Source organism: Symphodus melops (genome assembly GCF_947650265.1).
Source record: "Symphodus melops genome assembly, chromosome: 20".
Classification (NCBI taxonomy): Eukaryota; Metazoa; Chordata; class Actinopteri; order Labriformes; family Labridae; genus Symphodus; species Symphodus melops.
This window is the reverse complement of record NC_136710.1, coordinates 18,390,992-18,418,591: the sequence shown is the minus strand read 5'-3', so window position 1 is coordinate 18,418,591 and position 27,600 is coordinate 18,390,992. Positions and strand designations below refer to the sequence as shown.

Genomic DNA, 27,600 nt, shown 5'->3' with positions numbered 1-27,600 from the left:
GAGTGTCAGTATTCCTCTAATGGCCTCATGTATTAGAGGTGTATATTCAGGCTTTGTGCCACACGTTTCATTTAACAACTAATTCAGTGGCTAACTTTCAGCCACCTCTGACTCCCTCTTGCAGACTGCACCCACCCGGCCAGATTAGCACATTAAACACCGGTGTGGCTGTACCAGATGTCTGGCTGACTCTCTCAATCACCAAGCCAGATGTGCAGCTAATTGTCGTGGCAGGCGTGGCATCAATACCCCGCCGTGACAGCCACCGGTATGGAGAGATTTATGAAGCATGTTTTTGTATGCATGTGATATTTGTGGTTAACATTCCTCTTAATCCTTCGAACCCTGTGATACTGATGTCGGCAGTAATGTGACTCTGTTGAAGGTCATGTCAACTGAGTTTTCTCCTTCTGAGATAATGGAGGCCTGCTAGTATTGAGCCCTTAGCACCAACACATAAATGCCAGACAGAGTGCAGTGGGATGCCTCACACACAGCTGCGAACGTGGCAGGGGGGACCAGACCTGGGAGGCACCACCCATGGCCATCTGACCCAGAGAACACTCACTGATCGGGGCCATGTTAAATCAGCAGGTGGGGGCCCTCAGAATAGCTCCTGGGTGTCCTCATCTTTTCTGGCGATCACAGTCAGGGCTCAGATCTCCCAGGTGTGTTGGAGTATGTGTGTCTGCTTCTGTGTGTGTGTGGGAATAAAAGAGAGAGAGAGAGAGAGAGAGAGAGAGAGAGAGAGAGAGAGAGAGAGAGACTCCGACTGGCTGAGTTGTGCTCGTTGTTTATGCATCTTATTTTCTCTCTTATGGTAATACATCTGCTGCTTTTGGAAGCAGCCCGCTGAACGCCATTACGTCTGTTGATTAGCTGGCGATTGCTTTTGATCAAGTGAATCCAGTGGAAGGCATTACTGATGCTCAATACATCTGCCTTATGACTGCCAGTGTAAACAGCTCTGCAACGCTGCTGTTAGCGATTGCTGTTAATCCATCAGGGAAATGGTCTGCTCTGCCTTCACTATTGCTTTTTTCTAATTATTGGGACTGCCAGCTTTGATAACTATGCCCTATCTGTCACATGCGTATGGATTGCGACCCGCTTGAGTGAGCCGAGATTGCGTGGCGATGTAAACCAGCGAGCAGGTGGGGTAAGCGGGATGGGAGGGGGGGGGTAGGCTTCATTTGTCAACACAGATGACTGTGGTCTGCCTCTGCGGTCATTTATCATGCTTGAGCAGTAGTGATGTGAATCGTACAAAATCCAACAAGCTTTTCTGAATGTTACAACACACATGCCCCGTAGATGACTCAAAAAACAAACTGATCAGCATCCTGGTCACCACAGAAGGGGCCTAGGCTCGGCAGAGTATCTGCAAGGAGCTAATTTTCATCTGTGTATTAATCAAACAGGCATGTGGGTTCAGCTAATTACTCCGGGAAGACGTCCAACTGGCAAGTCTTTTTTTTCCCCATGTTGGCCCAGCTCTGTGCGGAGAACAGGAACAGCTTGACTGCCCCAGTCACAGTTGAGCAAGCGGGATGGATCCATGTGTTGAAATGGACAAAATAATGGTAAGAGTTGTCCCATACTTTGGGTCATTCCCATGCAACCTTTTGGCCCTAAACCTTACTTTGGTAAGAATACAGTTCAATAGCCGTAGCCTGTTTAAAACACAGATGTTGTCTCAGCCCTAAAACCCACAAAATCTGTGTGCTGCGATTCACTTGAGCCCCAACACTGGATATGCTACCGTACCTGAGACAGTTCAGACATTGGTAGACGGTTGTCTTTCTCGATCTAGCTCAGTTTATTTTAACACCAATCACATCTGAGCTTTCTGGAAAACTACCCAACACAGAAGCCCCGAGGAAACTAAATCACAGCAAATGGCAAAAGCAACAAACATCAATATACTTGGTCCGAACACATTTGCTGTCTTTATAAATGTTTTAGATGCAGCATATAATACCTTTAAAGAGTTAAGCTTAAGTTGCCACAAAAACTTGTAAAAACTGTCAGATTCTTTACGCTGCTGCTGCGGAAACATTTACTAATCTGCCCACGTCTCTAAACGTCTCACATCATAGCCTGCACTGGAATAATGTCAGCACATTTCCTTCTTTTCGGGCTCTCTTTAAAAAACAGTTTCCTACGCTCATTAGAGTCAAAGTGGAGACTTCTGCTCGCCTTCGGTGCACCAACTCTCCCTCAGTCCTTTTGCTAAATCAGCTACAGATAGAAGGAGAACTTATTCAGCATATCACTCTGAAGCATGGCTCCGTGTAAGTACAAGCACTGACTCAGCGAAGAGGGAGTGGAAGAGAGGAAAAAAAAACCCAAAAAACCCAGACGTAATAAAAGACTTAGACAGAGAGTTGGGAAATGAGGGAACAAACAAGGAAAAAAAACATGCTCACAGCGGGTATCAAATTTCTCTGCCAAATTCTAAATTTAAAAAGGCGCTTCAAACATGTTTGATGAGGTCCATGTTTGGCGGCTCCTGCTCGCCGGATGAAATTTAAGCTACTTGTGGGAGACGCTTTTTCTTTGTTTTCTGCCCAAAAAATTACGATCAAGTTCCTTTTTTGTCTCGCAGAGAAGCTTTCTCATCTGCACCCAGGCGCTCCTATAGAGGGATCTAAACAGACAAGGCGTGTACACTGTCTAAACGGCTGACGGCTGTTGCTGATTCTTGCGTCTGATTGTTCTCAACCCTCCGGAAAAGAACCTGAAAAAACGACGGCAAACTCAATTCCCAGATGCAGCATCCAATGAATGAATGATGAACTTCCTTCCCCTCCTAAATTGTGCAGGAATAATACACTGGCACCAATCTTTCAATCACTTATTAGAGCTTTCTCCCCCGTGGCTTCACTTCCCCTAAATATAAAACATGTGAGTGTGTGTGTCGCTCAGTGAGAATCACAGAAGCACACAATTGTCTTGATTCTTCTGTACGCTAAATATCTCCAGTCTGACAGTTTTTTGTTGTTGTTTTTTCTGTTGTTGCAGATTTTTTTTCAAATCTCAAAAACGTGTCACAAAAGAAATGATCCTCTCCCTTTTTAGTTCTCAATTCAAACAGCTCCTTAAGAACACAAAAGGCTCTTTTGGTGTTTTGTGTTTTTTGGGAACCATTGTGCGGCTTTGAAAGCTTGTGTGTACAGTTGACCCCCTCCTTGGAGAAAATGTGAGATGCTAAACGGCAGCCAAGAAGAACAAAGTGAGGAAAAACCTATCTATCTTCCACCCCAACCCCTAATTCTTCTTCTGTCTCTGATGAAAATCAGAGCCAGTTCTGAGACAACAGAAGATGTGGTCTATGAATATATTCTGTCTTGCCGACTGACAGGTTGACAGAACAATGTCAAAAAGTCTGAAACGGAGGCTTGAGCAAAAATAGAAAGAAAATAAGCGACTCGTAAATGTCTGTGCATTTATTTCACATCTTGTGTCACTAAATTTGACTTCCAAGTACACGTTAGAGTAAATCAGTGCTATTCAAACAGTCTGGAGACGCCCCTGCTCTTGGAATACAAGATATACAGTGTGCATATAATCTCGAGAATACAACCAGAAGTCCCTCATAGTCATGGGAAAACCTGGCTTATTTAATCTCTGGATGATTGTCTGCTTAGGGCTTCCATACTCAATTCTGTTTTCCCAGAATACTGGTTGAGAAGCGTGTTCTTAATAGTACATCACATATATATGAATGTATTTATATGCAGCTTAACATGATCCACCCTATCCTCTCTCTCTCCCTTTCCTATTCCCCTTCTCTCCTTTTACACCTCTCTCCAGCTCCATCATCACTCCCCTTCAAAGCCAGCAAAAAAAATAAAAAATGGAAGAGACTTTACAGCAGATTCACCAAAGCAATACAGCAGGTGCAGCAAACGGATCCTATTTGCACCTTATCGGTCGGATGATGGTGCATGAAAGATTCAGAAGTGAACATCCAAAGGAAGGTCTCCGCGACAGGTTTGCACAGACCTTGGGGGCCATCATGCATCGGTTATCGCCAGTTTGACAACGGGATTTCATCTCTCGGGGAAGAAAGAGAGAGAGAGAGAGGAAAGGCAGAACAGTCGACTTCTCTTGGTGCTCGCTGAGCTAAAACCTCTGTTCACTCATATCTGCAGAGATGAATTACTGGTGAAACTACTCCTTGACCCATAAAGAGGAAGAAATTGAAAAGAGAAGAGCGGTTGATGGGCTCGATGTGAGGGATGTGGACATTTTCATTTCTCCCTTTTAACGGACAATTTTATGATCATGTCGATTTTCATGTCTTCGTATATAAACTTTGTAAGCAGATCAACCTGTGCGACCTGAACGAGGCTGAGCTGTCAAGCAATGTTTTATTTCGCAACACTTTGCACGAAAACCGCAGGTCTAGACTGCACTCTGTAGTTTAATGCTTACAAAGTTCATACATGAACATGTCAAAGCAGCATTGGCAAAGAAAACGCTGAAGTAGAACCTGACTTGTGTTGAACAGCCGTCTGCTGCGACTGTGAAGCCTTTGAAATGGGATAAAGGGACGAGATGGGCAGAGACAAATATCATGGCCCAGTGTTTGCCATGTGCCATGTGTCACAAGAGAAACAATTTTTCTTCCTTAGTTAAACCGTCTGCCGAACAGCTGTGGCATCTAATAAGAGCGTTTTTATTCCTCAAAGGAAATTACAGTTGTGGGAATGTCTTTGTCTTATCTTCGCTCTACAACGGTTGCTTGTTAGGATCTTCACTCTCGCTTCTGACCAGCCTCATGCTGACGGCTCTTCACATTCAGTTTTGTTAGCGTTCATTTTCCGAATAACAAAAGCACTGAATGATGAAGTGGTCTGCCAAAAGCCAAACAGTTGATGGACGTGCAACGTTAAGAGTGGCGACTGGAAAAGGATGCATTCATCATCGCTTCCTTTGGTTCATCACCGCGGGCTTGGAAACACAGACATGTGCACTGTGCATGGATAAGCAGATATAAACATCTTTTCATTTCCGACTCTCGGCCCTCTGAGACGTTCTGTTGTAGTCAAACTTCCTCTCCCTGGCTCTTCTCTTTTCTCTTTCCTTTGTCTCTTTCTTGATTTTCGGATCATTTCCCCCCTCTACGTTCAGTTTCTGCCTTGCGTTGACTATGTTTAAGGTAAAACTATCCTCTCCAAGGTAAGCAACAGGTACATCTGGATAAAAGCGAAACCAGACTCAAAGAGAGAGAGAGTTGCGGGTTGCAGCTGAACACCTTTTTAAGACAGGGTTGGGGAAAGTTCAAAGCAGATCTTTCAGAGTCAGTACAGAAAAGTCTAAATGTTGATTTTCCTTAGAGCAACACTCTTGGTGTTTGAGTGCCAAGATTAGGATTCTTCTTGTTCCAGGAAAGTGGGCCAACAGGGATGCTGGATGCTCATTTGGTCGTCGATTGATATATTAAAAGGGGACATGGACTCCAAGCAGTTTCACAATCAATAAAAGATATACACTTTTTTTGAAAGAGAAAGAAAGTCGATTAGCCAAACTTTCACATAAAAGGCAAGGATGAATTATGGATGTGGTGTTGAATCAACTATGGTAGAAGACATAAGGGTCAGCCAAAGTCTAAGAAGGAATGCTAACAGATGGCTTTCAATGGAGTCGCTAACAGGTTACAATCCCAGCATGACGCTGAGGGAAACTGAAATGTTTGAGTTTGTGTAACCACTGCAGAAAATTGGTGTTTGTTTCAGGGTGACTCAGATATTCATGCATGTGTCAGCACTATGAGTTAACCAAAGAGTGGAATAGTTTTAATAAGAGCATTCAGAATGGTGCAGACACCTGTGCGTTCAAACAGAAAATGAGTGTATTAGTCACAGAGAATTGTTAATAGCTTGCCACAGCAGCCGCACGAGTAGGAGTAGACGAATCAGAATGCAAATGAAGGCACGATTTATAATGAGTAATGTTGGGATGAATTTAGAATCGTGTTTAATAAACGGGTTGTCCTGTCCTGTTTGCCTGCTTATTGCAGTAAGCGCCGGGAGGCTCAGCTGAAGTGAATCCAGAAGAAGCTGACGGCTGAGTGTGCTGCAGCAACATTTGGAAAGGTCCTCAGTAAACCTCTCCTCGGGCCCCCGATTAAAGTACACTCTTCTGGATCTCCCTGTTTCCTTGCATGTTTTTAATTTCTGCTCCTTTCAATCCCTACTGCTTCACTAGTTCTAAGGAATACTGGGACTGTTGGGGCACATCTATCTTCAGGAGTCAATATGAGTCACATCGAGATATATCTGAGGTCAATGTGAGTACATCTTGATCTGAAGGATTGTGTAGACAATCATAGACAGAAAACCTAAGAATCATCTCAAAAAGGATTGACGGGACAGGGAGCGTTGATGGTGAGGTTCTTGACCTCACCATCTGTTATTGTTTGTCTGTTAATGTTAACAGACAAACAGCAAGGTCCTTTACCTGCTCTTGTAAAGTGTCTCGAGATAACGCCTGTTATGAATTGACGCTATACAAATAAAGATTGATTGATATCCAATCAGGAGAAAGTGTCCATCATACGCCGTAACTTAATTATAAATAATAATAACAGATTCTGTTTTGCCAAAGGAGACATCGAAACATGTGTCTGCAGGATCTTATATTTCTTCTTCTTCTGTTCACCAGTTTTGGATGAGAGAGGAAATGTTCTTTTTAAAAACCTTTCGTTTACTTGCTCTTTGTGTCGAGTATCAAATTACCATTACCGAGATGAGAAGCTTTTATATAACAACTTTTAAACTTGTAATGTAAAATAGGTTGTTTTAGTTTTCAGTCATTTTTGTTGATTTAAGTTTATTAGACTTGGGCAGAGCTCTCCAAGGTGACAGTCTTAAACGAGCCATGACTCCTGACTGCTCCCTATAGTATGTCCCGGCATTATTGGTCTGTCCACTAATCATTTACCCAACATCTTACACACCAGACAGCTGGAGCAGTCGCTTTCACTGCCGTAGATGGGTCCTCATGTGTTGAGGATTACATGGGTTATTTCTAAATCACAGTGTATTACTTTGTGTAGGAACAAGCACGAACAGTGAATCAGAGCAGCCCGCAGACACAGAGGAAGTAGAGACAGACGATGGCAGACAAAGACGAGAAAGAATAGAAACAGGTTGGTTTTGCTTCTCCCAGGTGATCATTAGAGGCAGGACTGAAACCATCCTGACAGGCCTGCTCTCCTGGACCCTAATAGCTTATTGATCGAGAGAGCCTATCCACCACTTTGCTCTCACAGGATACATACTGTAGCCACACCAAGCTACAAGTACAGTGAGCTACAGGCAGTAAAGATAGCAGAGGCCTCATTGTTAACAGAATGATTTTGTTTTTTATGGAGCCGTCATCACGGAGGTGCAGTATTACATGTGTATTTGAAGGGATAGACACAGGAAGGACGACGAATGAGCAGAAAGGCTGGACACTAACTAGGCTTCAATACCTTTTTGTCATTCAGTAGTATTATCAATATGTACCCAATGTAAGAGCTGCTCGAGTGTCACTCCATCAAACAAAAAGCCGAGATCCCTCTTGATTCACTTCTTCTTTCAGAGCACGTTTTGTGTTCCTGTCAAATTAGCAAGACACTCAACCTTTAATTGTATCGGATGACAGAGTCCCCTTAGACGGAAGCATCTGCAGATCGAGTCCAGCCTAATATCAGGACGGAGACAATCGGAAGGATTACACCCTCAAGCTACGGGTGTCAAACACTTAAAAGGTTTTGGTCAAATGAGACCGCACTGGGGGCAAGGCTAATTTTTTGTCTTCCGCAAAATCAATATGAACTAACACATGAGTCAGCTTCTAGTGGATTTATAATTTGAAATCAGGGATGACAAACTCACTTTCTTACTGTGGCTCAGCTGGTGGAGTCGTTGTCTGATGTGTCTTTGGGCAAGACACTTAAGTCCAAGTTGCTCCTGATGCTTCGTCGGCAGTGTGTGAATGTGTAAGAGTGGAGTAGTGACTTCTGATGGTCACTTTACCAAGCAGTGTGTGAATGTGTCGGTGTGACCAGAGGTGTAAAAGCACTTTGAGGAGTCAGAAGTCCATTTTACCACAAACTATTCTTACATAACTAAGAACTTGCTACCAAGTCATCTTGGAATAAACTGAGAACCTTAATAAAATGGATCAAACAGCAGTTGAATTAAAATACTGTTTTTGTGTCCCCCCCTCTATAAAAACACAGTCGGCCTACATGGAACAAGCACAGCAGGTTTGAAAAACCATGAAATCTGAAACTCTTTGCTGATTTTATATTAAGTGTTACCTCCCACTTGTCCTCCTGAGGGATACCTGTGAGTGACTGCTTGTGCTTGTGCAAAGTCACCGTGATTTGTTCAATACACTTGAAGCAGAACTTTCCAATAGTTTGTAATCAGTGTAGATGTAGCCTTTTGTTCCCACAGCAGCTGCACAGTCGGCTAAATAAATTACTTTCTAATAGGCCATTTACATTTAGACCTGACAAACTAACAAAGCCACATAATGAAGTGAAGCTCGCTGCACACTTCAGCAGTATTGAGTTACTTCTCTGATTTGTGAAGTGCCTTGCATCTAAAAAATCAAGACAAACGATCAAACAGGATCCAGCAGGGGCACCGATTAAAGATGGTCATCCAAAGAGTTGTGAGACTAATGTGTTCTGAGTATGGCCTCCCAGGCAACGATTAAACCCACGCTGAGCATCGCCAGTCCTATGAATGGATTTTTAGTTATGAATGGTTGAATATGAAAGGAGTCATGAAGGGGGTTGGATTTATAGGGCGGGTCCAGCTCCTTGCCCTTTTGCCCCTCTAAAGTTAGCCACCCATGATGAAACCTCTCAGGCAGAATCAACCCTCCTCTGGCTCACGTCCTTCCACCCCTCCATCCGCAGGGACAATTAATTAGTGATGCGAAAGGGGAAGGAATAATCGATTGGCTGTCAGGCTGCCGCCAGCTGAGGAGAGAGACCCTGCCAAACCCACCCGGACCCGATCTCATTACCGACGGCGGCCCACGCTCTGCTTTGCTAGGCAGCTGCATTCATCAAAGCAACGTCTCCCTTTCTCCCTCCCTGTTCTCCGAGCTTCATCCCTCTTCCCTTCCCTGAATGTTTGACTTTTACCTCTTTGACAAGATGAAGGGGGGTAGGATGGCGGAGTGACACCCATTTAAAGAAGACAAGGCAGGGAAAAAGGTTGAATTATAACCAGTACAGATATTCTGCAGTTACACCATTAAGAAGGCAACAGCCACAGCATCTATTGTAACACCAGCTCTTCTTACTTTACAAGTTACCAGAGACTGCAGCGCGGTCGGTGGCAAAATACTCCAAAATGCGACAAATAAGGATTTTTCTAGAATCATGTCTGGAGCTGTGAAGTTGCTTGGCTATAAATTCATCTTACACTGTAAAGGAGCGCGCCAAGCCTTTCTGCAATGAGAGGTAGACTTTCATCTAAGGTACGATCCACGTGAAAGAAATGCTTTTATGTTGATCGCTTCTGGCATTTGGCTTTGTTTAGGGTTAAAGGACATGTATACGTTATGTGAGTTTTCTTTGGTAAAGAACATATGTAAACTATGTACTGTGGTACAGAATACCTTTGTAAAAATCCAAATCTTGAATTGAATTGCTGTATTGAAATTGTAAAAACAGCTTCGAGTGTTTCTTGAAATAACGTCTCTATCTTATTTTCAGAAACTTGAATCGAATTCAAAAACCGCCAATGTCCAACTAATTTGTACGTCAGCATGGATTGGCTACATTGGACGGCTCAAGCCCTGCCCCACTGGATCTGTTTTTGGAACATGAGCGCAGCCATTAAACACTGTGCACACATCACGGGAGAACTAAAAGATCACATGTAAATACAAGGAAAAACTTGCCTTTTCATTCTGTGCCTGATTTGATGTAATGTTCATAATGTGATGGAAAATATGATGGCGAGTCTGTATGTTGTGTTCTGCACAGGTCATTCTATTCTGTAGAGCTGGACCCGGAACGGAGCAGAACGTGTTGATCTAAACCTCTATGCGTGGAAGGAAGTCAGTAGAAGGGCTTGTCATACATGTCCTGTAAATAAATGTGAAGGTGTCCTTGCAGATGCATCTTTGTGCCACTTTGGCAGCCAGCTTGCACCTGATTACGGTGTATTAATGTGTGCTTCTGACAGCAAGTTATGATAAAAGGGACACTGTGTGTGTGTGTGTGTGTGTGTGTGTGTGTGTGTGTGTGCATTTATAAATGCATCTCTCTGTGTGCAGGTGTGTGTCTGTGATACCAGGAGCTGGGAGTAGGGGATAAAAGCCTCTGCCTCGCCCTGACACTTTTATCCGCGTCAACATCTGCCTTTATCTGACGCCAGCATCTCTTAGCTCCCCCACTTGCACCCTCAAAGCATTCCATCCACCCTGTTCTACTCGCCACTCATCTTGTCCCAGGCCGCCGTTAAACGTCAGATCACATTTTTTCAAACCATAAGCAGTTGCTGTCCTGAGCCCTTGACAGGTAGCCTGTGGTTGTTGAGAAAAGGAACCAAAAAAATGCAAGGGCAGTGGTTGCACATTTCAAAATAAAACGATGAATGTCAGCTAATGAAGTCAGATACGACAACTCACTATTAAGATTGTGTTGTGTTGAGAAGCACGCACACTGGGGTGAGCTGTCTCTCTATTACTTCCTCAATTCAGTTTTTTTTACATGCAGCGCAGGGTCAAGAGCAGAAAATATAGTTCCTGTTCCTCACACCTCTCCCTTTCTGCTCAAAGTAGACAGATGCAGTGAAGGGTGGCTCCCTAACAGGTAATCAAAGGCTGCCCTTATTTAATGCTATGAGCCAGGACCGGACAGCCTGTGATGGAGGTACTCTGTGGAGGCCGCTATGCTCTGTTCACCAGCCCATAACTGCAGATGAGACACTTCCCACAGAGCAGTTAGTGCGACAACTTCCCAGTCGTAAATGTAATGACTGTCAAATATAAGCTGTGCCTGTGAGAACCGCAATAAATACAAACAGACACCACTGGAAAAAAAAGGCATTAAAAAAGATTGCGCGAGTCTTATTTGGAAAGGTGCATCAAAAGTGTTCTAACTTTATGCAACCATCTGTCAGGCCATTTGGATAGTTTATGAGTAGCTCAAGAAGAGAATAGCTCTGATATTTGCTCCTTTCTTCATTAATGACTCATCCCTCTGTGCATAACAAATAACCTCAATTTACCGCTTTGTTTTTGTGTGTGCCTTTATTGCCCGGGGTGAGAACAGTTACTTGAAAGAGTCCACTCAGTCTTAAGAAAGGAATATTACTTCTGCTTGGATTAAAGACGCTGCATGGTAATTCTATTAATACCTGATGAGTCATAAAGCTGAGGACAGCTTAAGATTTTTGAGGTCCCTCTTGACAAGTTAGTTCCTCAAATTTAGAGTCAATTAACACTTTTGGATGAGGGAGTGATTTCCTGAGATGATCTTCCAACCTTTGTTACTTTAGTTACCACAGCACATGGGCACCTGTGCCATCTGAGACACAGAGCAGGGATGGCATGACTCAAAAGGAGAAACACAAGTGATTAAAGCTAGATTAAATCGAAAGGCTGTTGAACATTTTATTTTATGGAGCTGCGTGCAGTTCTTTTGTAGAAATTTTAACATCGGTATAAATGGGACTGCTGGGTCTTTTGGAGATAGCACTAAGTGGACACTAAGCATTAACTACTTACAGTATATTTCAACAGTGGACGCTCCCACCTAATGCCTAGATGTTGGTCCAAACCCAATCAATGAATAACTGACTAACTCTTCTGCTAAATAAAAAAAATAAAATAGATGGGTTTAAAAAAAAAAAAAAAACAGTCTATCCTTTCTAAAACCAGGCTGTAAGCTTGGTTATTATTGCTGTAACAGTAGGAATTTTAATATTGGACCTAATAGGGATTCCTGGACTTTTGCAGCCTTTCCAGCTTCAGGTGACTTTCAAGGATTGTGGGGGTTTTCTTGCAGTTCCACACTTATTGGTTGGTACTTGGAAATAAATTGTTGTTCATTGGGTGAAGGTCGATGTTTATGCTCGAATAAGTGTACAGTGAAGCTGCTGATTTTAGGGTGTTTTATACATTTTACGATAGATGGGCATTGTCAGCTTCCCTCAAGCGGCTTTAATTTAATTCAGGTGGTCTTAATTTTGACACAGACTGCAATCATTCTTTTGAATGATTTTCATCAAGTGGAAGGAATTAATTTGAGTACAAAGAGCAGTAAATACGAAAATTACTTTTCCCTTCAATTAATCTGCTTTTATTCAAAACAAATTAACTATTTCTTAGCGTCTAGGCTTCAAGGTTCTTGCAAGGACATCTACCTTTTCCAGCAGCAGCAGATAGACGATTTAGCTATCAACCCACCACTATATCTGTCTTTAGCCTTCATTCCCCGAATCTCACACCCCAGGGCCCCGACGCTGGAAATGTCATGAAGATTGGCAAAAATGATGTCCTGACCTCTCAAATGACCAATTTTACTTCTACAGAGCTAACATCCTGTAAAAGTCATTTTTGGGACTGGGAGAAGATTGAATTGAATAAGTAAGAAGTAGTAAAGAGCTGTGCTGTTGTTTTTTTTGCTTTCAGTACAGTAATTCATCTTTACAAAGTTATGACTTAACTTCAACATTTGCTGCTACATGAAGATTATTTGACATCATGGGGAAAAAGAGGTAGAAGGAGTGTTATAAATGTAGGGTTTGGGTTGGGCTGGTTCAAGTCCCGATGCGGACCAAAATATGGACGTTGGTCTTGTAGCTAGAGAGGTGCTACATTACTTCTCGAGTACTGCAGAGGTAACCTTAAGCAAGGCATCGAACCCCTACACCTTCTGTGGACTTCCCCCACTGACATCGCTCCATTAATGCATGCGTGTGATTCAGGCTTGTCTGTGTGAGAAGCATGTCTCTCGAGTGTAAAACCCACATTTTCCCCTCAGGAAATTATAAAGTATATAAAATAATCAAAGGTTTTTTAGCATAGAAAAGTAAAGACATTCTTTCAAATGACACATCTTCAGTCACAATTGTTTTATCCAAAGAATATTTGAAAGAAAAAAAGCAACTGTCTAAACGCTGGAAATGTTTCATTTCTGAAAACCAAAGGGTTCTGCAGCAACATGTCCGATGTGTCTTTGAGCAATACTCTGAACTTCAAATGCGCATAACTGGGATTTGGTACTTTAGATGATCTCACTATATAGGAACCACTGCCATCAGCGTTTGAATGTCTAGTTGTGACCTGCGGTGTAAACACACTTGAGTGGTCAAAAGACTTGTAAAGCGCTATTTTCCATTTATGGGGTTTTTAGAAAGTCGTTTTTTCCTTCTGTAGTGGTATTGAAACAGGAATCAATATTGTTTGATTCTTGCTCATATCACATCTACATTTAAAATTCTGATACCAAAAATCATTATCCAGAGAACACCAGACCATGACCTTTTATGGAATTGACTAGTCACACCTTTGAGAATCAGTTACGGCCTAAACAAAAAAAAAAGACCCATGACACAAGAGACTAGCCGAGGCCAATGTACTGAGCTCCTCTTGGATTGTGGGAAACAATTGACAGAAAATGTAAATGGAAAACTCTCGTTGGTATTTGATTGGGATGTTTGAAAGTAACCAACTGGTAATTAGACAGGATTATTTTTCAGGAATCAGTTGTAGTTCTTAGGTGTTGGATCTGGATTGTCTCTAAAACATTCTAAGTCCATCCTTGAAGAGAGGTATGAATCTTTAACTTGATTTGCCAGGGTCCCCAGGGTCCAGAACTTGAATGAATCAACGTGATGTCTAAACCCCCAGAACTGTGACTACACTAAAAGCTACTGCTAATTCAAGCGAGTGCATAGTTTGGGAGCTACAAGTTACCGACATGTTCATCTGTGCAGAATGAGTAGCGGGCAAATGGTAGAGTACCCTTGAAAATGTTTCACGATTCATCCAAGAGGCTTAATTAGTTCTACTGGCTCTTTGGGAGTTCTGTGTTATTTAACTTGTCTGGGAAATTAAATACAGAGGAACTCCCCAACAGTCAGTGGAAGTGATGAAGCCAGCTTTTCTTTACAACCAGACTGCAAGTACAGCTGCTCTTGCTCTACGACTGTTTGATATGTCATATCCTGAATCTTTGTAGACGTGTGAGCAATACTTTGCTGCAAAGACAATATGCACAGTCATGGTTGGTGTGCTCTGGTGACTCATTCCCATGGCATTTCCCAACATAATGAGTTCTCAAAGAACTCTCAAAATGTCAACTAGAAAGTTGCCATTATTTAACACACACACTTCAACACACACACTCACAGTAAGTAATTAGGGAAGGGATGGAAACAGTGTCTTCGAAGAATGTCTTTTTCTTGAAAGCACCAGCTGTTTTAATATTCAGTTTATGCACTTTGTTCAACAACTTGGAGTTCACATCATCAATCATGGGGCTTGATGAAAAAATGGCAAGAGGATGAAGTAAGTGATGTTCAACTAAGTGTCAGAAAAATGGACAGAAACCAAGTGGCCGGCTAGAAAGATAGGGTTGAAGGGTATTCAAAGAGAGGGGTGGATTGGTTGATATAAGGACTAATTCTGCATGACATACATATCATTATCATCTGTGTCAAACAATGCTTGTATTTCTAGTCAGATGTAGTATCTCTCAGTTTTGTATCATGTCCTGTATTCAGGCAGCAGGCATAATTAGACAATGCAGTCTTTGAAAGTGAACGTAGCGTCTGCTCTCATAACACAGAAATCTCAGAAATCTCTGGAAATCAATTAAATGTGCCAAACAAATAGGATGTTTTAAGAGTCTGTAGAACCAAATTAACCTTGGAATGAGATATAAAATGCCCCGGGCCAAAGCCAAGGAATAAGGCCTCGGGATTTGGACCTCAAGGCCACCATCACAGTTTGAACACGGAGCTATTTGTAGTTTGATTGGGTCCGGGAGGCCCCCATCAGGTGAGATGATATGGGGCCACAGCTCCTGAGTTCTCAGGTCTAATTTGCCTGTACTTCTCCCCTCAACGAGAGATGGGAATAATTAACAGCACCAAACACCCACCACGGGCTGAACAGAGTCATTTAGGGGAGCGACTCGGGAGGAACGGTAGCAAATGAAATGTAATTGCAATGGGAGCTGAGCAGCCGGGCTGGTGAATCAGAGTCACTCGTGTGTGTGTGAGAGGCAGAGACAGAGAAAGAGAGAATGAACGGGCCGGGCATGAGGGAATGGAGGAGTAAATGAAAGACACAGAAGGTAGACAGAGAAGATGCAGTCGACAGAGGAGCAAACAAAATAGTGATTGCAGAGTAATAGCGAGTGATGGACAGATATTAACAAAGGGGAGCCATGGTTCAGCTAAAAGTGTTGACATGGTTAAATTAAGGCAAGCATCCGTTTATCCACATGACACGAAAAGCACATCATCTTATTGAGCGTCCAGGTTTGGCCCCTTCAATGCTAAATGGCCACTTCAGGAGCCACCAAAAAAGAAAAAGTGTCTTCTTATTGTTTCTGTTTTTTCAGATTTCCCTTTAAATCTCATGGAGTATTAGGAAGAAATTCAATTAGCCTCTGTTGCGTTCAGTTTTGCTAGAGAGCTTGAAGAAATGGTAATCAAATACCAGAATAGGTGATTTCCAAAGACAAGTGCAAAATTAGGAAATTCACCATTGGCATTTCAGTAGGACTAGATATTGCCCCTAATTTCTTTGTCCTATTCTACCAATACTTCTATTCCTCATATTTTAATACATATCTGACTCTCCTAACAACCGGTTTAATATCCAAAAGCAACAGAAATATTACCATATTGACCATAAAAAGTCAAAAGCAATAGAACCGTTTTTTCTGCAACTGCATCACAATTTGTTTTGCTTGTAGCATCTACAGTTGTGATCTCCCCTCCTTACAGTAATTATCACTATTTATCAGTCAAAAATTGTCATTGACCTACTCAGTCTATCCATTAAGTTGTTTCCGTGTACACTTTCACCTATCCCTCTTTTTTCCCCATCATCCCTTGCTCTGCCCCCCTCGGTTTACGCAGAACTGGATGAGAAGTGACCTAAGGTCAACTATGTTCCTGTCGCCTCCAGGCACGGTCAGACCAAACAAATTGGGGTCACTGGGATGTTGGAGTGGTGTGATCACACACACACACACTTGGAACAGACTCGTGCAGATAGCTTTGTGGAGTTCAGTGTAGATAACAGTGATAGTATCTTATCACTGCGTACTTTAAGAGAGTGCTAAGGAACTGTTGGACACTGCAACATCTTTTCAACCAGCTGGTATAGAGAGCCCCGTTGTTGAGGATCTGTTAATGTTAAATGGTGTGACTCCAGCAACATGACGAGTACAGCCGAGCCACCAGGTGTGGTCTTAGTTGGTAATTAACAGAAAGGCTGCCATTAAAAGAAAATGAATGTAATTTCGGGAAGAGGAAGCACAGGGGTCAATGAGACAATTAGAGCCAGTATAAATGCATTTTTAAATGCCTGCTGTCCCTTAATTGCCATTTTAAGCTATTATGAGAGGTGGTTTCAAATGACCTTTAAGCCTAACATATGAAAGCAATAAAAGCAGATATGAGGCTAATAACTTGTGTGTCAGGGGATAAAGAGATATGCTGTTGGGGATTAGTCATTCTGTGGACTTTAAACACATTGATCTGTCTTTTTGACCCTTGGCATACACACACCTTCAAATGTAAATGTCAATTGACAGAAAATCATAAACTCCTTAAGAACATTTAATGCCACCTTCTACGGACTAAAAATGAAGAGTCTACATGTGCCCTGAATGACATTATAAGAAACCGCTTACTCTTACTCTACTTTAAGCTTTATCAACTGGCATTTGGGTCAATCCATCACACAAATTACACATTTGAATATTTCTTTCAACTGAATTGTTCTTTCTACAACTCTCAAACGTCATGATTGAAGATGATTGACAACATAAATAAAGGGGCCCAAGGTTATTTCCTGAGATCCTGGAACCCTATGCCAGTTCTTAAAAGAAATACAAAGCAGCAAACTAACAGAAAAGTTGACAAATAAGCTTTTCTATGTTATCTTATTAAGCCCTAAAACTTCAGGCAGATTTCAACTACAAGTTGGTTATCCATAAAATAACCATACAAGGATCTCTAAGTCCATTGGCAACATCCTGAACATGCGCTCCACTTTTAAACCATGTTCAACTTCCCAGACCAGATATATTCTTTCTAAATTTTTCCTGAAGATCTTTCTGAAAATAGAGAAAACATTCCCCCATAATTCCAAACCCCAAAAGTAACCCAAAGGTGTCTTACTATGTGCAGCTCCAGGTAATCGCCCAGTCCTTTGGCGCTCTCTACCCTGACCAGAACTGCCTCCTTCAGCTGCGTGCTGAAGCCCACTGCCAGCCGGTCTGCCCGCGTGCTCGGCCGGTCATTGGGTGGCCAGGTATATGTGATGAGGGCTCCGCCTCTTCCGAAGATGTACGTTGTCCCAGCTGCAGGAAAAAGTGCAACAAGAATTAGCATGGAAGACAGTCAAACTGGATGTACAGCGAAACAAATCAAACTATTAGTCTGTATTCTGAAAAATAAATACAGATTTGGGAATTTTCTTCCATCACATGTTTTTCTGTTGCAGTTGATAAAAAAAACAATATGGCTCCCCTTTATAAGGATATTAATACAATAATAAACCTCAAATATGTAAAAAAAACTAAACAAAAAAACAACAACATTTAAACAGATTTGCTCATGTACAGGAGTGGAACACAAAGTTAGATAAAAGCCACTGTCTCTTTTTAAGATAGCTTTAATGTTGAAAGTGCATTCAGTAGCTTTTGTTTCAAATCGGCAGAGGCTGAATTCCTCATGGTATTTCTCAACAACCTCAAATGAACTAGTGGAAAATGTCTGATATGTTCCAAAAGACAAATAAGCTAACAAGGTTGATAGAAAATGTAGATTTATCCAGGCCCTAAAGAGTACAAGAAGAAGGCTCTTCAATTCGAAATCTAAACACAGAAGAGAATCATTGCAAAGCAGCTCTAACGACCAGCATGCTAATTATATTGACCCCAAGTGGAAAATAAAATGCATTGTTTCATATCCTGTTGTATTGAATGGCAAGGTAAGGTGTCATGTTGTTTATTGTATCGTAATGTATTGTTTGTATGCTATTTTAATGTGTGGTATGTTATTATTGCACACAAATTGCCACTCTGGAAGCAATAAAGTTTAATGTTGTGTTGTACGGTGTGGTATTATGTTACATGGTATTGTACCATATTGTATCATTTCTTATAGCATGGTATGTAATTGTCCTACACAGTTAAAGGGTGCACGAGATACACAGTTCTGAGCTGTAATCAACTGTAGGTTTTAGTGCAATAACATATTCAACAATATAATCTCACACGCTAACAACATTGTCAAAGAGAATCCCTCTCTATGAAAAAAAGGGTGAAGTACAACAATTATGGGCAGCTTCAGCACTAGTTACTCATACCATCACTGGCTGTCATCCCCCTTTGAAATGTTAATGTGCCGAGCAAGTGCGACTTCAATTGCCAACGGCATCAAACTACAGTATAGCAAACTGACAAACTGTGGGTTGGCCATGCTTTACATAAAAAGGACCTGGCCTTAATGTCAACAAAGATGTTTCTAAACTTTATATAGAGAGCCAGCTTAAAAAACATATCACGCTAAAAATGAATGTATAATCGCCTGGCACTCTGAATAAGTTCATGTTTGAACTGTAACAGAGGAGCTAGGACTTGGCTTTGCTCCAATAAGCTCAGTGGTGAATGAGAAATGACGGGCGTTGGCTGTGATTAGCATAGAGTAATGAAGCCACGGTGAACTGCTTTCAACCCTGTGAGATTTTCTATCATAAATATGCATAAATATTAAATGCAGGCTGTGAGGGTATGTAATGCATGTAGCAGCTGCATATTTAGCTTTAATACCTCCCTACCAGCAGAACCAAGAGACATATTGTCATGTCTCATCGGAGGATTATTCTTTCATTTCAATTTTCCATGTTTGTATTTCTCAATTTGTTCCCAATGACCTCGTACCAATGCTTTCTGGTTTGATTAGTGTTTTTTAAATGCTTATTTGTTGGGGGTCCTTTGGGAGTATAAACGTACCCTCAATAGGCAGTACTTAAAGTTGGAACTACTTTTCTGACATGCGCGTCCAACTCGTCAAGCAGGTAGCTTTTCTACAGAGAAGCATTTCAAAAAAATAAAATATGGATAATTGACAAAATGTTTTATTGAAAAAGTATCAAGATAAAACACATTTAGACAACCCTAGCATGTAGTCTTTTTCTGACAATGAAAAAAAAAATCTCATACGGCTTTCTTTTAACAGTGAAACATATCACTAATTAGAAGCATTTTCTGTAGAAAATATGAACATGTTCTCTTAATCTCTTCAGACACCTACCCCCCGGCAGCTGTTACCAGCATTAAAAAAATGACTATGAAAAAATAATCAATCCTGTCACTAAGAGTCTCATCTCCTTTTATTAGTCATAAAAAGACATCACTATTTATTTTAGTCTGTTTCATGACCAAATAAAAACTCCTCACAGGGTCTTTAACTGGAACTCTACTAGAATAACACTTGTCTTTTCTGTAATTTAATGAACGTCTAGAGGAAGTGTATTGCATTACTAATGATGTTTAATGTTTTGCCAACAGCCCAGTTAACAGTTTGCTTTGATTGTAACCCCTGAGAGACGACTATTCTTTGGCTCCCAAAAAAGATGCACAATTGTACACTCCTTTCTGATTATTGTACATATGTTTTGCCCTTTGCATACCTATCAAAGACTGTATGAAACATGGACGTAGTCTGAGTGCAACATCCATAGGTTTCTGAAGCAGAGTTTTGACCATTTTGAGGCAGACACCTGATTAGAACTGCTGTCCCAAACTTACTTAGCAGAAGGCAAAGAGGTGGAGCTAAGGCGGGCCTTTAGCCTTCTGACAGACATCTACAACTTGCCCATATTATCATTCAACTGTATGGATAACTCTAAGCTTTGAAATAACCAAAACAGTTAAAAAAATCAAGGCTGGAAACGTGTTTATTTTCACAGTTTAAATTAGCATTTAAATACAGGTTTGTTGGGGCCTTCTGGGTCTTTGCAGACTGCGTTGAATGGACTGCAGTTTTTGGCCATTCCCCATTGGTTACTTTTCTTCCTGTATTCTGGCCTAAGCTAATCCCTATGTCTCCCCTCCAGTCAACACCATTGTGAGTCTTGACCGCTCTAGTCAAACAATGAACCACTTTGGCTCCATTCACCCCACTGAATGGGATCTGCGATCATCCAACCCCTTACAAAACCCTCATGCTCAATATATATATGACATACACTTGTTCCCCTAGTGATACCAGTATTGGAAATACCTCCAATAAAGTCTCAATGGGATAATATCAAAGGGAGGCAAGGACTTCTGTCACAGTCTCCAAATTGTTTCAATCGATTCAACTTCACTGCACCAGAACATTCAACACAGAGAGGCTCATTTGGCCACCAGGGATTTATTGCATGTGCCACAGAAAAACAGTGTTTTTAAGGCAGCAAAGAAGAACTCTTTTTAGGTGATTTATCTCGGGAAGCCAGCAAAGAAAAACATTGTGCTGCTAGCAGACAGTGCAACATTAGTCAGAGCTGGTAAAATGTCACCAATTTGGCAAACATCTTACACTGGGAAGTCCCAACGAAGAAGGAACAAAGAGAACAGGATGCAAGGCTTCTGTTCAAGGGGTAGAACTATTGTTGCCATGCAAGATTACAACCTTTCTTACAATCTTTTTACAGAGCAGAGATTGTTAGTTGTGATTGGTCATTGTAAGTTCATGAAGTATTATCAATATCATATGGAAAAATTGTGTAATACTTTAAATTTCATAAAAGGGATACTTCACCATTTACATGAAGCTGTGTATCATTAGAAACATGGTAGTAGTGTTGAATGGTCGTGAGTCCAACCCTCATTTTGCCCTGAGACGAGAAAAATGTGCTTTTCTTTGCTTGAAAGTTTTCTTCATGTGATGCAAAAAGCGTCATATTGCATTTTGTATTTCATTTATTTCTAATGATACACAGCTTCATGTAAATGGGTGAAGTATCCCTTTAAGCTACCAAGACAAATGAGTTAACTCTAGATTCTCCAGAGATGAAGAATCTTACTCAAGGTCTGGAGATCCAGCGTTGGAAGTTTTCTGGTTTCCATTTGTAGCCTGAGCTGTATTGATCAAACACATGTGCTATCATCAGGTTTGAGTGTATCCAAGAGAGACAGTTTGGATAGCAAAAGGAGGCGAGGAGCACTTTCCATGAAGATGGTAATGATTACTCAGCGGTATTTATTCAGATAACTGAATGAAGTGCAGCTAACAACCTGGTCTTCAGCACAGATTTCAACTTTAACAAACAATCTGCCAGTGACCAGTGACTCAGAACTTAATCCACATTAAGATTTCTCCGCAATGATCACTCCAACCTCAATTCAACACACAAGCACATTTTAAAGACTTTGGGAGATGAGGCTTTTTACTGTATGCCTTGGAGAAAGCTGAATACTGGGGAGAGACAGCATGGGGAATAAGTGAGTAAAGGAGCCACAGCCTGGATTCTGCCTGTCTGGAGGACCACTGCCTCTGTACATGGGGCATACAAAAAATAACCACTAGGCCATCAGCTCTCCAACAAACAAGCAAAACAAAACTATGTTCTTTTTCTCCTGTTGAGTATTGATTTGACATTTTTTTCCTCATTCTTTCGGCACATTTAAGAAAATAGCAAAAAAAAAAGCTGGTTTGTTTTTTGAGCTCATGCGACTGAAGTGAACAAGTGTAAAGCCTCTGTGAAACTTTTTTTTATCAATCTGATGACCTGAGACTCATGAGAAACGGATGAATAGGTACTGCTCTGGGGGATGTAATGGAGCAAAAAATGGTGGCACAAAAAAAGAAGTCTTATCTGGGAGTTTTTTTTATTATTATTATTTTTTTTTTACGCTAGCTGCTGACTGCACTCTTGGAAATATGGAGAAATTGGCATCTATTCCAAGAGGCATATGTCCACATTTAGCAATGCTGGGCGATGATTGGCGATGACAGCCAATGGGTTTCGAGATTGTCTTGTTAGTGATCTGTAGAATCACAGTCACAAATGCACAATCATGCATGGAAACAGCAGTCCAAACTGCAACATGCTTTTCAAAGAAGGCCTGTACACAGACGTGCACACGCACATCCTTTTTTTTTTTTGGTTTGCGCCCAACAAATCTCTCTCTAGGTGTGCTCCAGGTCAGAGATGATGGAAAGCAAAGGCTGTGATGACTGCAGGGCCAACAGGCCTTCAAACAACATCCACAACAGCAGGCCACACACACTCTTAGTCATACACAGGGAAGAGGCAGGCGGATAAAGAATGGAGACACGCAGGCTTCTTTCCCACACGCACACACTCGACTACCCGACACTTTCATTATCTAACAATCCGCTGGTAGCCATTCAAAATCGGCTGACACACACAGCTCGCCTCCCTCTCTCCCCATCTAGCTTCCTCTCCTTGGCTCTCATCATTCCTCCCTCCTTCCCTCCCAGTGGAGCTAAGCCCTCTGCTCGGCTCTTGTTGTTTTCTCGAGGCTGTATTATTTTAGCACTGACTAATTATCGCAGCATGGCAAGGAGGGCTATAAAGAGGTTGTTCGCCAGAGGAGGGGAACAAGAAGGGGGATGAAGAAAGACAACAGGGTGTGGAGGCAGAGTGTGGAGAGGATGGTGAAAAGAAAGTTAGTGTTTTCCTTTTTTTAACCCCCTTTCTTTTCTGTGTTTATTAAACGAGCAGCACCGGAGCTTTGCAACAAAAACAAAAAAAAGAAGCTTGGTGGGAGGCAGCCGAGAAGGAAGGAGGAGGAAAAATTTCTAAAATGGCCGACAGACAGAGAGGGAGAGGAGCCATGTTGTGATACATGACTGCAGAGCCACAAGGGGGAAAGAGAATTTGAATGGTAGCTGCATATGTTGTAGGGAATTTTTGTGACATTTGCTGTTGATGTCCAATTAGTTTTGATGGTAAATGTTAACGGTTGAAAGGATTACTTCAGTGCATGCGAAACTGACTGAAAAAAAAACAACAACTGACATCTTCTGCTCACAGAGCCGTGCAATGTGCCTTCATGTACAAAGATGCAGAACAAGTGCAGCAGAAGCCTTTGCTCTGCAACATTTCTACAGTGGTTAAAATGAAAAATGTAGAATGTGTCCTTGTCTATGCATTGTGTTCATGTCTTAGGATGCCATTTTTGCTGTTCAAGGCCTAGTTTACAACTTAAGTCACGAAGTTGTGCTTGTACTTCTGCCATTAACTGTGTATGGGAAATTAATGTAGTCTGTGGTTTCGAAAATCAACGTGTGATAGACAATTTATGCATCTGGGACAGAACGCAAAGGTCTCTGTCCAGACCCCAAGTAGTTCAAATCTATTTGAAAAGCAATATTCAACATGCAGAGCACCCTGTTAACATATGATTTTCTGATCTTTTACTTTTCTGTTAAATATTGCCAATATGTAGGAAAGCGCTCTGTGGTTCATGTGCAATGTTTTATGAATCTCACTAAAATGAGACTGCAAGAAGCAAAACAGAATATATGTGATTTAAACGATGCAGCAATATTCAGTAGCATCTATTTGGCCAGAGAAATATTGATTTATTTATAAAAGACTTTCTATCTAAAGGAATCTTAAACTGATATCTCAGTCAGTGTTTCTACATTCTGCATGTCATTCTCGCTGCATATCTTACTTGTGTACTAAGGCAATCTAATTCCCATCAATTAACACCCCTTTTCATGCAGGGCTTCTTCCATATGCTCTCCTTCCCCGGAGAGTGTGCTGTAGACCTGATGCTGCAGTCATACTTGTCACTTTTTTTTCGTCTTTATCAGAAACACATTTTATTGCAAAAGCAGAAGTGCCGAAGTCGAGAATAAAAAAAAACAAAACTCAGAGACTCAACCTGGATAGACTTTTCGACTTCAGTCTTCTTCTAATCCATCCAACGAGCTGCCGTTGACTTTACCTGCTTTGATTTGTCCTGCTGATAGAGGCCACCTGCTGCATTGTACGTGTGTGTGTGTGTGTGTGTGTGTGTGTGTGTGTGTGTGTGCTGCTCTCTCCTCTAAATGAGGAGCCATAGGAGGTCTCTAATGAGTAGCCTGACAGGGTGCATCCATGTGTCACTGTTTCTCCAGGCAAACACCTGCTGCTCTGGATGAGGCAGAATCTACCGGACTCTGCGATGCAACACACACTGAAAAGAAACGCGATAAAAGAAAAAAAAAAAAAAGGTGTTCATCAAACCCGAGAAGACAAGTCGGCAGGCCAATCATCCCTGGTGGTCTTCAGATAACTTCTCTGTTTTCTTAGATTCTTTGTGTTGCACAGACGACATCAACAGAAAGTAATTCAAAAAAGAGCTCTGAACTCAAAATAACTTTGATAGAACTTTTCCAGGGTCACGCTGGAAACAAAATTCGGCCCTGGCAAAATTCATTTGAACTGGGTGCATTCCAACCTCGCTGCTCATCTGTCCACTGTTATTATTTCTCCTCCTCTTCATTCGCTGGCCATGGACTTTTACAAGCGCTCCACTGAACAGTTTTCTGATTGGTGCTGGCAACATGAACGATGATGATTTTATTTTTTGAACTATAAATATGTTCTCTTTTCACATTTTCACCACTGGCCTGAAGGTTTTTATTCTTGTTGGCTCTGTTGTTTTCACATTCGGTTGTATTTTCAGTCAGATGTATCCATCCATCCAGCTGTCATTGGACGAGAGGTGGGGTTACACTCCGGACTGATCGCTAGTCAATCACAGAGCTGAACTACAGAGACAGACAGCCAGCTGAACCAAACCTACGAGCATGTCTTTGGACTGTGGGAGGAAGTCCGAGTACCCGGAGGGAACCAACGCCTGCAACATCACTAAAGACTGCACCACAGTGTAGTCCACTTTATTCTGTGTTTATTGGTAATTTCCTGCATTCGAATGGAATAAATACAAGACACATTCCCTGATACTCCAGAAGGTCAAGGTGAAAGACTTGTTTTGTTTACGAGGTCATTCGAACGATTGCATACTCTCCAAGTATTCAACTTTAAAAAAAGAAATGCATTAATTATCATACTTGTTATCGTGATATTTATCGTATTGTGAGATTTTACATGGTTACATCCCTATACGCCATTGTCCTCTTCCATCTCGTAGCTTCAACCATTCTATCAAACAATACAGAGACGAGCAAACTGCCTTCTTTTTAGCCAAAGGCGTGTGTGAACTAGCACTGTATGCACCTCTTGTGAGTGAAACGAGCGCGTTGCCAAAGTGACATAGTACTGAAAACAGGCCGGTGCTCTGTGGAAATAGGAGCTAGCCCATACTCCCTGCTGAAAGTTAAACTGCTACATAAAGGTGGAAAAGTTGCATATTGTTGGTTTAAATAAACACGGCAGACAGAATAATGGGTTCTATAAGCCTTTATTGAAAACTGCGAGTGAAAAGTAAATCAGTGCTGCTTTGGGAGTTGTCTGCAAACAAAAACCTGGCCGGATATGGATTTCTCTGACCTTCAGACCACCGTAGTCTAATCAAGCAATCTGCCTGCCCTGCTCTCTGCTAGAATAACAATAATGATGGAAATGCTCTGTTGCACTCATGTTTTCAACTCCCCCTCCCTACCGCATCCAAACGCAGACGCTAAATATTTATATATTTCGGCCAATTAACTCTGGCGTCATTGATCCGGGCCAATCAATCCTACCTGCAGAGCTGGAAGTGGAGAGAATGCCGAAAGATGAATGAAAACACTGTGGGACGCTGTATGATTATTTTTTCCATTCACAAGGGCAAGACGGTAATTTGGTTTAAGGAAGAACCGGTAAGGAAAAAAATGCCATTTTCCCTTTGTCCACAAATCTGAAGGACAAATAATCAGAGGAGAGCCATGAATCATAGCGGTAATGAAAAACCTATTGATTCTGATTTCTTTCACCCCTCCCTGTTTTTTCATTCTTCTTCACATTCGGGCAGGAGAAGAGTGTATTCATGATTGAGCTCATCATTTGGGATACTTTCTCTGAAATAGGACATTGATTGGGGAGGGTGGATTCGAGGCCAATATAACAGGGGGGGTAAACAGGTCAAACCACCAGAACGCAGACGCCACTGCTTTTCATTAAGACCAGCGGTCTATGTTGTTGTGTTGAACCCAGCCTCCCCGAAGTCCTATGGGAGCTGACAACTGGAAAATGACATGACAGACTGGGGATGAAAATGGAAATTTGATGTGGAAAAAAAAAAAAGGGAAATGATGGTGTAGATGAAACCAGCTCTTGAATGGCAATAAGCCACAATGTGCACAGGCACAACAGACGTTTCTACACACTTCTTATTTCAAACTCGCAGACAGGCTCTCAAACAATAACTCAATAACACACCGATAGTTCCTCCAACCTTCATGTATTATTGCATCAGCGCGGACTGATTTCTTTGAAGCAGTTAAGGAGAGAGACAGAGCTATTGATTCCTTTTAAACGAGAAAACTGAACCCTTTTCTTGCTACTTTTTTTTTGACACAACATATATTTCAAAGGCACTTACACAAAGGGATGCTTAGAATAGACGGGGGAAAAAAACAGGCAGGGATGAGGCATTCTGCAAAAGTTTCCAGACAGCTGTTGATCTATGAAGTTTTAGAGTAACATACACACACACACTGACAAGAGCTTCACTAGTGCACACGCAGTTTGTTTTTTTCTAACATTTTAGAGTCTTCACATCACTTCTCCTGGCACAAACACACAAACACCCTCAGATGCAAACACTCCCTCTTCGTAGTCTAACAACCTCTTCAACACTGTCGGCCTTGCTCTCATAGCTATTTCTCTGTGTGCTGTACATCACAAAATATAGAAATGGCATCCTAAAGATTGGCTGCACCTCGAGTGGAAATAGCGAGTCCCCGCCCGCCCCGCCTCTGAAGTGGTTGGATAATGTTCTTCTTCTATCTCTGCAAGATTGCTTCCCAGTTTGAGAGGGACCTTCCTGTTCCATGAAGTGAGACGACACTTTCACAGCAGTTTGCCACACTGTCTGAAACACATGATGTGTTAACCTGTTCTTTCAGGAAGCACACATTTACTGGTCTACTCCATGATAACAATGGAGCTAAATACTATCAAACTCCCAAAGAAAGCATTTTGTCAAATGTTCAGTATTTTCAATGGACAAACATTCGTAGTGTGGAGGGTTTAGGCTCCACAACAAAATGGTTAAGCCAATCCTTGAACCCAACAGCAGCCATTGTTTGTGATCGTCTGAGAGACTATTCATGCCTCTGGGAACAGATGTGAGTTTGTCAGGAGTTCTTCCAGAGGAAGAACGAGTTTGTTTGTTTTGTGTGTAGATGAAATTGAGAATGAGAT

General features: G+C 41.7%; 1 protein-coding gene across 8 annotated transcripts in view; it reads right to left on the bottom strand.

Annotated features, from left to right (window-relative positions):
• Positions 1-27,600, bottom strand: part of nrxn2b (neurexin 2b) — a 730,611-nt gene that overhangs the window by 100,828 nt on the left and 602,183 nt on the right. For all 8 annotated transcript variants that reach the window (XM_079370956.1, XM_079370955.1, XM_079370953.1 and 5 more), the window contains one exon: positions 17,397-17,578. In XM_079370956.1, coding sequence (XP_079227082.1) covers positions 17,397-17,578 — 182 coding nt within the window. The remainder of the gene's footprint in view (positions 1-17,396; positions 17,579-27,600) is intronic.